This window comes from Gigantopelta aegis, chromosome 8, assembly GCF_016097555.1.
Source record: "Gigantopelta aegis isolate Gae_Host chromosome 8, Gae_host_genome, whole genome shotgun sequence".
NCBI classification, from domain to species: domain Eukaryota; kingdom Metazoa; phylum Mollusca; class Gastropoda; order Neomphalida; family Peltospiridae; genus Gigantopelta; species Gigantopelta aegis.
The window spans coordinates 32,051,392-32,064,721 of record NC_054706.1 but is presented as its reverse complement, the minus strand read 5'-3'; the positions used below and the strand labels follow the sequence as shown (position 1 = coordinate 32,064,721).

The following is a 13,330-nucleotide window of genomic DNA, read 5'->3' as shown; positions in this document are numbered from 1 at the left end:
GATACAGAGGCCAGGCAAGCGAACACCCTGCACTTTTATACTGTCGGTGTTCATGTTGCACGTGCAGACAACGCACGTGCAGTGGTGACATGGTTTGCACGTGGCTGCGTTTTTGCGAATATTCACATTTTGGAACTTTATTGTACAGTAGCTGCGTTTTATCGAATGTAACCGTGGGAATGTGTTTGGGACATGCAATGACCTTATATTCACAAAGCATGAACCGGTAGGAAACATAAAATCGGAGTTATAACCCATTTGTACCCTTTTGCGTTTCTTTTTTTGAAGAGTATATGTATATCCTGCCCCTATCCAACCCCCAGTGTTAATATTTTTAAGCTCTATCTCCCTCTTTAAGTGGCATAGCTGATTATTACTATTATTTAGTAAAATTGTATTAACTTAATTAAAGTAAAGTAGGGCTAGTGAATTTTTAATTGTGGCTAGTAAAACATTTTAATCACTGATCCCATGGCTAATGGGTTTTTTTTTTTTAAATTCTAGAATCCCTGCAACATGGAATATTTTGTGCAAAATTATGTCAAACATTCTAGGGATGGCTCCATGATATCCTACTGTAGTTTGAAGTTTTAAGCAGAATGATATGTAAATGCAAGGCTCCAAATAGTGGCCTGCAAAAAGTGAAAAGCAGTCCATTTTTAGAGCTAGTTGATGAAATAGAAATTCACCTGCTAAAACAACCAAAGACTGCATGTCATTTTACAAGAGAAAGATATACAGTGAAACCCCCCTAAACTGGGCACACTCAGGACCAAGTAAAAAGTCTGGTTTAAGGGGTATCCGGTTTAGAGAAGTTCTCTATTGTACTGATATTTAAAAGGAGACCGTGAAACACATCTGGTTTTAAGAGAATTCCAGTTTACAGAGTGTCCAGTTTTGCAAGGTTTCATTGTATACACTACATATAATTATCTCATCTGTTACTTAGCCCATGATTCTGTTATATTTTAATTCCATAATGCTCTAAAATACATCTCAGAGGTCCTGATGTTTCATACACTATCCCAAACCCTCCCCTTTACCCTTTACTTACCCCATGCAGTCTTATTTCCAACAAGCTGGGGTTTTTTCCTCTTGGCCTGTTATTTTTATTAAAATAATAGCATGGTCATATTTTAGTTCTTATTTCGAGTCCTGAAATGGGTGCATGCTGTCTGAAAATAGGTGGATCCTACATACAACTACTTGCATTTTGCCATATTTTTTCCTTTTGGCCAACTATTTTTATAAAAATAATAGCATGCCATATTTATTTCCTATTTCAAGTCCTAAAATGGGTGAAAGCTGTCTGAAAATAGATGGAATCGAACATACAACTAATTGCATTTGGCCATAGACCTGACATTGTGAAAACTGTAGAAACTATAAAGTAAAAATTAGCATTGATCAAAGTGTGTTTTGTACAATTTCTATCATCTGGCACTATTGTTATGGCAACTAATATAGAGTTAAATGTCACTACTGAAATAGGAAAGCCCAAGATCAATGTATACCCATATTTAACAATGTAATTAATGGGGTTTTTCAATGTAGTCATTTAAAAATGTTATAAACACATACCAGGAACACTAAGACCCACAATAAGTATGGCAACTGGCCTTGGAGGTGTTGTGGTTAAACCAATCGGACATAAGACTGGTAGGTACTGGGGTCACAGCCCAATACCAGCTCCCAGCCAAAGCAAGTTTTAATGACTTAATGGGTAGGTGTAAGACCACTACACCCTCTTCTCTATCACTAACCACTAACAACTAACCACTAACCCACAGTCCTGGACATACAGCCCAAATAGCTCAAGTGTGTGCCCTGGACAGTGTGCTTGAACCGTAATTGGTTATACCCGGTAAGCACGAAAATAAGTTGAAATGAAACGAAAGTATGGCAAACCTGCCTAGCCAAGAGTTTCTATTTAGGGATTCCAGGGAACAAAACTATGACAATATAATCTACACACATAAAATGAAATTACAGAAAATACAATCTGGAGTCTGATACTAAAACAATTAATTCGTTTTGCAGTACAATGACAACCTTAAAGACTATGATCACATTCTACATTTGTAGGTATCTTTTTAAAGGTTTTTTTTTTCTTTTATACAATTTGTATTTCCCTTTTCTTTTCTTTTAAATTATCACAATTTATATTTTCGTGGGGTTTTTTTTTTTTTATAAAATTAATTTCTGGTGCTGGCATACTTGGGCTTAAAACTATGTACAAAAAAACCTGGGTAGAAAGTTTATTTTGTTTAACACCACCAATAGAGCACATTGATGAATTACTCATCAGCTATTGGATGTCTAACATTTGGTAATTCTGACTCATAGTCATCAGAGAAAACCCATTACATTTGTTCTAATGCAGCAAAGGATCTTTTATACACACTTTCCCACAGACAGGAAAGCACATACCATGACCTTTGACCTATAGGTAGGCAGGTCAGGTATGAACTAAATTTTTAAACAATAGCAGATATAACAAAATCTTTTTTTATTATAACTGTCTCTAAAACTCTACGTAACACATGAACTTACTTTTGTTGTTTCTTCTTTGTTCTTACAACAATTTGAGTTACTTTTTCGATCCTTCATGATTAAAGATGGCCGCACAGTGATCTGCTGTATAGGCATGTTGTGAATCCGACTGACTTCATTTGGTAAGTAGTCTGTAGATATGCTCAAAGTATGGTGTATGACGTCTTGGTTAGTACATGTATGTGTGATCCACAATGCCAAGTGACGGTAAGCTCATTCACACATATGGTGTATCCAGCACACAACAACCACAATACCTGGACATCACCTCAGAGAAACGAAGGATGGGCCGATCTACTGTAACTATAGACAACAGCAGGCTTTCTGAAAAGAAAGAAATACCATAAATATGGAGATCGATCCGTATCGAGATATATTTAAGAATTGTATTTCAAATTTTGATAAATTTCTGAAATAATTCTTATACAGTGAAACCCCTCAAGACCAGACTCTGTACTCTGTAAAGTGGAATTCCCTCAAAATGTGGCATTTGTTTACGGTCCCTGGTTAAATATCAGCACAAAACAGAACCTCTCTAAACTGGAAACCCCTTAAATGAAGACGTTTTACTTGGTTCCATGGGAAGGTAAAGTTTGTTTTATTTAACGACGCCACTAGAGCACATTCATTTTTTATCTTATCATCGGCTATTGGACGTCAAACATATGGTCATTCTGGCACTGTTTTTAGAGGAAACCCGCTGTCGCCACATAGGCTATTCTTTTATGACAGGCAGCAAGGGATCTTTTATTTGCGCTTCCCACAGGCAGGATAGCACAAACCATGGCCTTTGTTGAACCAGTTATGGATCACTGGTCGGTACAAGTGGTTTACACCTACCCATTGAGCCTTGCGGAGCACTCACTCAGGGTTTGGAGTCGGTATCTGGATTAAAAATCCCATGCCTCGACTGGGATTCGAACCCAGTACCTACCAGCCTGTAGACCGATGGCCTAACCACGACGCCACCGAGGCCGGTCCCATGGGAAGGAGACAAGATTTAGCTCTCCCGAGGTGCTTGCAAGCACAGGATTCAAACACCTTGGTGGATCCATTCAACCCATGAATTACATGTACATGGTCACCATGCTAAACGGCCAACTAAACTTTACTCAAAAAATTACAACCAGCTAGAGAATATAATATTACCATTATAATCTGGGCCAGTTAGAAAACATGCTAATGTAAATGTAATCCGCATAAACCATGTTACTAAAGTAATTTAAATTTCTGGAAATATATCAAAATATCTTATAGAAACTTAAACAATGAGCAGTCGATGTTTTATAACATTAATCAATAATGTCAAGTCACAAATTGAATACAGTGTTGGTTAAATAATGAATAATATTAAAATCAGATATGGACATATTCATCAGATAAATGGGATTCATATGTAAAGAATGATCGATATGGTGCAGTCTTAAAATAGTTCGGCTACAATTTATAATTTCAGTGCACTCAATATATTTGTTCAGTCTGAATATCAGGCTTCGGATTAAGGTTAGGGTTAGTTTTGGACTTAAAATGAATATTCTGAAGTACCTTATATTCTTGGAGATATTGTGTGATGTAACTAGGTTTCCATGCAGACTCAATATACTGATAATACACACATGTAAGCTAATGATTTGGTATCTACCATTTCCTAGTATTGGTCGAACTTGCTACATACGCCACTGATCCTACAGATGTAACAGCCAGGGATCTTTTATATACTGAGATAATCACTTTTGTTTGTAGTGGTTTTATTTTCATGTAATTCATGGACTAGTGAAGTCAACAATTTTAAGAACAGAATGAAAATATAATACAAATGTACATGTACACATATAATACAAATCTATGATACTAGCTTTTTAATGAATTTTTTTTAGGTACTAATGAAATTTATATTTTAGAAAAAACGATATAAATGTATGCCCATGAAAATAAAGAATTTCACAGTATGCACTTTCTCATAGACAGGATAGTACATACTGTGGCCTTTATAGATCTGGTCATGAAAACAAATTGCTTCCCTAACTTAGATTATTACTACATTTCCCAACTATATTTTCGAGCATTGATATTTAATCCTTTTGTAATAAAATTTTAATTCACTTGCCAGTGTTTCTGCCAGAAAGAAATTTTTGGGTATGGCGCTATGGAATTGAATTGAATTGAATACCCATTTTACTCTCTGGCAGGCTAAGGGGACATTAAAAACAAGGAAAAGAAAGGACTATAGTCTGAGCCAAGTGATGGGGAGCCAGAGGGAAAGCTCCCCTTAAAGCACACGGTCTGGCTTTCATGCACCAGACCAGCCTTGGTGGCGCAGTGGTTAAGCCATCGGACATAAGGCTGGTAGGTACAGGGTTCACAGCCCGGTACCAGCTCCAACCCATGCAGAGCAAATTTTAACGACTCAATGGGTAGGTGTAAGACAACTACACCTTCTTTTCTCTCTCACTAACAACACTGGACAGATAGCCCAGATAGCTGAGGTGTGTGCCCAGGACAGCGTGCTTGAACTTAATTGGATATAAGCACAAAAATAAGTTGAAATGAAACGAAAATCATGTACCAGTCATGTAGTTTGGATGAAAACCTCTGAGTAAACAGAGGGCAATCAATCCACACCTAAAGGGACAACAAAATGGATGCTGGTTATAGCAAAAATGTCAGAGCCATGCATGAAAGGTTTGGACTTGCACTTTCTACAGTTAATACTTTAGGGGTGGGGTTGGAGTGTACATATATTGAGTGTTCAATAACATGACCCAACTCAAAATGTTTCAGCCACAACTAGAAGGAGACGACGAAATGACATCATATTTCAAATGCACAGTCTGAGGTGCATGTAGGACTGGAGAAGCAACATCATGTTATGACATTGCTTCCCAAAATTATGTCATTTAACACTTGTTATTAAAAGTGTGCTTCGTATGATTATTATTAACTCGGTTATGTTGAACCATATGGATAATAAATTTATGTGTTATAGTTTGGTTTATATATTGCATATAGTGTTTTTAACCACGTTAACATTGTCACCTATGAAATTTCATTTGGTATAGTACAACCATTAGATTCTAACTACTGCAGAATGCCATCTAGCTCCTGGAACAAATAGCCTGGACAAAGAGAGAGAAAAAAATAGATACACATGTAGGAGAGAAATTACTCACCCTTGATAATTCCATTTTTGAAAATAACAATTTTATAAAATCAAACAATCACTGTAATTACAAATGCTTTGTCTGTTCTGTGTACAAGATCTTCATTGTGTGTGTGTATAATGGAATACCACTGTCACGTTACATTCACGCATTTGCAAAGCTCAACTGATTGTGGAGACAGCTGAGTAAAAAAAAATACAATTATCTTCTTCCATGTTCTGTAGCTACATGCCAGTAAGGCAAAACTGTGTGTACTTGATCAGGTGCAGAACTACGATGAGGACTGGGTGGGGGGCGGGGGAAGGGAGCTGTGAACACCCACCTCTCTTGAAAATCCTGTGTTTAACATAATATTTATAATGGATGAATGTAATAAATTTCTTTTTAGTCAAAGGGTGAGATATTATATCTTAGTTAGCTGGGGGGATGGGGTGGGTGGGTTATGGTGGAAGTGGGCACGATTACCGATATATTGCATATTAATTTACTTTAGCATAAAGTTAAAAGTTAAAGTTTGTGTTTGTTTAATGACACCACTTGAGCACATTGCTTTATTAATCGTCCACTACTGGATGTCAAACATTTGGTAATTTTTTACTATCTTCGAAAAAAAACACATTTTTCTATTAGCAGCAAGGATTTTTTATATACACTTTCCCTTTGACAGGACAGCATATACCACAGCTTTTGATATACCAGTCATGGGGCTCTGGTTGGAATGGGGAAAAACCCAAACAGAGAATGGATCCACTGATGGATTTGATCTGACAAAGAAAGTATCTCAGGCGAGCACTCTAGTTCCTGGACTGCAGGTGGCCCTCCCTAGAACAATCAGCATCTGTGCCTGTCAGTACGGTCTGTGACACGAGTGTTCATGTTCAATTTAAATATTCAAACATATGCATACATAATTACATGTGATCACAATAGTACTGCATACATTTCACATTGGACATCCAGTAGCCGATGATTAATAAATCAATGTGATATTCAGGGGTATCATTAAAACAAAACAAACTTTCACTTTTACATAAAATTCAGATATTTTCCCATGCATGATCAAAGAAATGGCAGTAATGTCATAAAAATAAATAAATCATAAACTGAACACTAATGTAGTACGTTATTTGTTCTCAAAACAAGATGTGTATATGTATATATATTTGATTACAACAGGCTAACAACAAAGAAAAACCTACAATGGTTTTCAATGCTTGAAAAGCCTGTGAAAGTATGCAATCTCCATTTCAAAAGAGAGGTCTCAGTTTCAAGTCAATGATCTGCATACTCTGTGGCATACATGTAGCAAACATGTGTAATAGGGTTGAAAGCTTTTCAAGATGTGAAGCGTGCGCACACACACAAACAGAGACACACACACACACACACACACACACACACAGAGACACACACACACACACAGAGACACACACACACACACGTTTATAAAACAAAAAATATTCAGTTTAACAACACACACCACTATTGATTTGCTGTAACATACTTATGACACATGTTATATGCTGTAGCTTGTAAAGTCTATTGAAAAAGCTAAGCTTTCCAAAACAAATTCTAATAATCAATAACTATGGCTATTTGAAAAGAGAGAGAGAGAGAGAGAGAGAGAGAGAGAGAGAGAGAGAGAGAGAGAGAGAGAGAGAGAGAGAGAGAGAGAGACAGAGAGAGAGAGACAGAGACAGAGAGGCAGAGAGAAAACCAACCTTTTTCAATACAAATTACAACCATGATTTCTTTTTAATCTTTTTTTTTTTTAATTCAATGTACCCGGTTACATAAAACTAAATATGTATTAGATAACACTGGCCAATCAACTAATTCACTATTAAAATTGTGGATTGGGTTATAACAAAAAATTTGGAATCAAAAGTCCTGAATGTTATTTAATACACCTCTAAATACATGTTCTAATGTTTAAATTCATTGCTGCAACTTACTGAAAAAAAAAAAAATTGTATATTTACTTTATCAGCTAATGTACGTACCTACCCTTTAAGCATAAACTCCATTTCTTTTTAATACTTTTTCACCACATTCCATTTTTTCTCTGAGCTATTTTGTGCAAATAACAGGCCTCTGAGAATTATGCAATAATAAATTCAGGTAACCTAGTTCCTTTCAGTGTAACCCATTATGTCCATGTAAATGATATCCTAAATTTAATGCGTGAACGAAAAATAGGTTAGACAAAATTAAATTTGCATGAGCGATGAGCAAAGAAAATTATCATTCTAAGAGACCTGAACAATGAATATTGACCAAACCCTTTAAAGATTTTCAAACATTCAATTGCCAAGTTGTTTAACAGTGAACATTGTGAATGATGAAAAGATGGGTTTTCCTATTCAATTAATTAACGGCCACAATTTCACAGCAGGACACACCACAATCCCATTTAATCCTTTGTTAAGCTTACAAAGCAGAATTACATACTTTAAAACTACATGTGGTTACTGTATATTCTGAATTAATCTCTTGATTTGTAGTTTGAAAAGAAACAGATCTATATATAGTTACTGTAGTTATCTTAAGTTCTCGATTGGTAGTGAAAAAAGTCACATTCGTCCACCTATACACACCAAGATACTTTTTTGAAAGGTTTGCTTCAATGTCTTAGAGACACACACACACTCAGAACAATCAGCCTGTCCCTTCATAAATGTTTTCTGTTTCAAAAGTATGAGCTCAGACCTAAACTTGGAAGTTAGATTTACATAACTTGGATAAATGAACAGCATACATGATGAATTAATAGACCCATAATTTACTGTAACCTGTCCTGACTCATCTAATGAAATCAGAGATAATCAATTTCTGTTTTATTTTTTACTTTCATTCTTTCTTTTTGTTTTCTCTGTTTTTTTCAAAAATAACAGACTAACTGACTGACCAACTTATTAAAATTACAGGTCACAACCTCAACAGCAGGCTTGGGGGCTCTGGCTACCACAATTTATATTGGACTAGCAAATTCCCAAAGCTGGCAATCTGGTGGACTATAAGATTTTTTTACCTATAAACTAATTCGATCTACAGTCACAAGAGATGATAAATTTGCTATGTTTGGATTAAAGATGTTTGTGTGTGCACCCTCATGATATGAGTAGACTCACTGATGTTAACTGCTCTCTACGCCAAACCACAGATGGAAAAAAAATGTAGCATAATTTTTTACAGAATTGTGTGTGTATCAATCTATGTGTGTCTTTTCTTTTTTCTACTTTAAAAAAACCACCTAAACAATACTAGTACCATTTTTTGTCTGAGGGAAACCAGGTTTGAAAAACCCAACATGCTACGATTGAAAAATGTTATGGTCAAGGCTTGATATATTTTTAAAGCCGGTCTATTGTTCATATTGTTAAATAGGTGGATCACTTAAAGATGCAGTCTCTTTTTTCAATCCTGTAATATTTGTCACTAATGCAAAATACAAACAGAACTACCTACAGTCTTATAGAAAACTTGAGTGTTTTCACCATCAAGAAATATAGTCAACTGCCTGTATATAACTAACACATAGTAAACAAGTGTTTTCACCATCAAGAAATATAGTCAACCACCTGTATATAACTCACACATAGTAAACAAGTGTTTTCACCATCAAGAAATATAGTCAACTGCCTGTATATAACTCACACATAGTAAACAAGTGTTTTCACCATCAAGAAATATAGTCAACCACCTGTATATAACTCACACATAGCAAACGAGTGTTTTCACCATCACAAAATACTGTCAACTGCCTGTATATAACTAACACATAATAAACAAGTGTTTATCGTCACGCAACTCACCCTGTACCAGACCTGTGCAATGCCCTAACTGCCTTAGCCGGCACATGGCTCACGACACCAGATGCCACCACTACCAGAAGGCACTTCGCAAATTAAACAGAACTAGCGAACAAACAAATAAACCAGTCAACCAAAACACTTTTAGCGTTAAGTCAGTTCCTACAGTTAATCAAAACTGCTCCTATGCAGAAAAACTAAAAACCAACTCACCGTCAGAAGTTATTGAACTCAAATCCATCATTCAAACTCTAGTACAGGAGATATCAACATTTAAAGCTAGCCTAATTACCCCCAAAAATTAACCTAATTAAATCTAAAAATAACTAAAAACGTAAAAAACATCGGGCCAGCGTCACGAGAGACAAGTCTCCATACGCCCCCGCTAATAATTCAAACATAGGAAATAAGGGCCTTAGCGTTCTCCAGTGGAGCGCTAAAGGCCTCCATTCAATGGGACATGGTGCCAATCTCATTCAACTCATTAGCACTAGCAACATCAAGCCAGATATAATTTGCCTGCAAGAAACTTGGCTAGGAATTGGCACTAAAGATAAAAAATAAATAAATAAAGTATTTAAAATTCCAGGATATACAAGTTATTATAAAAATAGAGAAAATAGTACCAGAGGTGGAATAGCCACTCTAATTAAAAATACCATACCGCATACCAAAATTAAATATGATTCTATTAATAAAAACTTAGCAGTCCTAGGACTTACTATACAAAACGATAAAATGCCTATTGATATCATCAATGTTCATAGCCCACCAGGAACAGCCCATAATCAACTAACGTTAAGAGATTACAATCAACTCATAAACTCAAACAATAACTTAATTCTTGTAGATTTTAATTGTCATAGCACACTGTGGGGAGGTCTGCACTCCGACGCACAGGGAGACATACTAGAGGAATTCATTAATACACACAGTCTAGTATGTCTCAACGATGGCAGTACTACTTTTATCCACGATTATCTGGGCACATCCGCCATCGACCTAACCATCACCTCTAACAATATAGGTGCAAACGCCCAATGGGAGGTGTTAGAAGCTCTCAATAGCGACCACCTCCCCATTCTAACCAGCTATAAATGTAATACTACTTATACAGAAGAAGAAAAATTTATACCTAAATTTAAATTTAATAAAGCTAACTGGGCTGGCTTTACAAGCGACTGTAGCAAAATTAAGTTAGAAAATAGCCTAAACATTGACGACACCACTAATAAACTTACTAATAAAATAATAGAAATAGCTGAAAAGAATATTCCTAAAACTAAACCCTTCAATAAAAATAGACCAGTTAACTGGTGGATGGACGAAATTAAATCCAAATGCGGCTTTAGGAACAGGATGCTTAAACTTTATAAAAAAACAGGGAAACAAGACTATCACACTAAATATAAAATAGCCAAAAACGAAGTAGGTAAGCTTATCATCAATGCTAAACAAGCCAGCTGGCATAAATTTTGCGGTGAAATTAACAATAGAACATCTATTAGAGAAATGTGGAAAAAAATTAAGGTTATTCAAGGACAACATGCTAATTCCACAGTCCTTCAAAAACATAAAACAGCAACTACTAATAAACAAAAGGCCGACCGTATCAGTAAAACTTTCAGTAAAAACAGTAGCAACGAACATTTTCCTAAACAATTTTTTTGAGAAACTTAAGACAGGTAACTCTCTACCAACTAATGATACTAAAACAGCAAATCACCCAACTACTGATAATTTAGAATTTAATAAACCGATAACAATGTTAGAAGTAAAAACAGCTCTTAAAGCTAAAAAAAAGTACTGCCACCGGGCCTGATCAAATAAGTTAAACAATACTCAAGCATATGCCAGATGTATCTCTAAAGGTAGTGTTATCGCTCTTTAACCGAATCTGGAGGGAGGGTCAAATGCCCACTGCGTGGAAACATGCAGAATGCTTTAGTCTCCCTAAAGCGGGAAAAGACCATTCCCTCCCAGGGAGTTATAGACCGATAACACTCACGTCCCACATGTGCAAAACCTTAGAAACTATTATCAATAAACGACTCAACAATTACCTACTCAAAAATAACCTACATGTAATAACTAATGTACAGAGCGGATTTAGAACTAAACATTCAACAATAGATCAAATAGATTACAAAATAGTATTAATGATGCATTTCGAAAATCTCATACGGTTTTAACAATATTCATAGATATTGAAAAAGCTTTTGATATGGTATGGCGTCAAGGTCTACTAAATAAACTACAGAGTAACGGTATTAAAGGTAATATGTTTAATTTTATCAACAATTTCATCCATAATAGATCAATCTCAGTTAGAGTGAACGGTCACTATTCAGATAGAACCGAAATAATTAATGGCATACCACAAGGTTCGGTCCTCTCACCAACCTTATTCAACATTTTTATTAATGACATAACTAAAGCACTTAATGCTAAAGGAAAAACAAAAACGACCACGCCATTAAACACAGCACTATTTGCCGATGATTGCGCCATCTGGCGCACAGGCAATACAACCACTAATTTATTTCACCTAATGCAAGGTGATATGAATAGACTTAACAAATGGGCCCTGGACTGGGGCATTAAACTATCAGAAACTAAAACTGTCTATATGCTTTTTAATAAAGTCAATAAATCAGATAATCACCAACTTAAATCAGGTGATAAAATAATTCCAAGAGTCAAAAAATTTTAATTTCTAGGTATAACTTTTGACTCAAAACTAACCTTAGTGACCATATCAATGACATAGTCAGGAACTCAAAAAATATTCTAAAGTTGTTAAGAGCCATCTCAGGTACCAGTTGGGGAGCGCAAACAGAGGCAATGCTTTGTAAACCATGCATACTCTCCAGAATCGATTATGGAGCCCAAGCCTATAGTTGCGCCGCCCCCAAACTGTTACATAAATTAGATGTTATTCAAAACCAAGCTCTTAGAATCATAGCTAAAGTTCCATCAAATACCAGCAGACAGAGCTTAGAAGTTGAGTTTAACATTATGCCACTGAAATATCGTCGCAATATTCAACATCTTAATTATCATCTAAAAATCCACTCTCTTAAACTAGATCACCCAGTTCAGGAACTCACTCCTATCATAGCTAAACCAGGACTAGTATTCAAAACCAATCAAAATCTTAATGATTCTTTTGCCACTAAAGCTAGTAAAATAGAAATAGAAGTAGGTATAGATAACACGCCAGTGGCACTATACCATATCAATCAGCCAGTCGAGTGCCACACACCATATCTAATTAAACAAGCTACGGATTCAACTCCATTTTCACCATTTAAGAAAATCCTGTTCGAAGCCGCAGCCAACGAAAATTACCCTGAGCACATCCATATCTACACGGATGGTTCTTCGCAGTAGTTGAAGAAAAAATATCTAAACACTCTAAATTAGTTAAATACGCCAAGCTGTCAGATAATCTATCAGTCTATACAGCAGAACTGATAGCCATCTATGAAGCCCTAATCTGGATTAAAACTAAACAATACTCTAAAAGCGTTATTTTTTCAGATAGTCTTAGCTCTATCCAATCACTTCAAACTAATAAATCTACCAGGCCAGATATCCTCGCAACCATCCACAATAAACTTCATGAACTAAACCAGCTTAATTTAATAGTAGTATTCGAATGGGTCCCAGCTCACATAGGTATAATTGGCAATGAAACAGCTGACTATGGAGCCAAAACTGCACTTTCAATCACTAGCAAAATGACAGCACTACCTTTAGGAATATCAGAACTAATGTCAAAAGCAAGAAGACACTACATTA

General features: G+C 35.8%; 1 protein-coding gene across 1 annotated transcript in view; it reads right to left on the bottom strand.

The window, feature by feature from the left end:
- The window catches only part of LOC121378267 (E3 ubiquitin-protein ligase MARCHF8-like), a 38,343-nt gene that overhangs the window by 15,002 nt on the left and 10,011 nt on the right, over nucleotides 1-13,330 (bottom strand). The window contains exon 2 of the mRNA XM_041506348.1: nucleotides 2,554-2,877. Within this exon, the coding sequence (XP_041362282.1) occupies nucleotides 2,554-2,649 (96 nt within the window). The 5' untranslated portion in view covers nucleotides 2,650-2,877. The remainder of the gene's footprint in view (nucleotides 1-2,553; nucleotides 2,878-13,330) is intronic.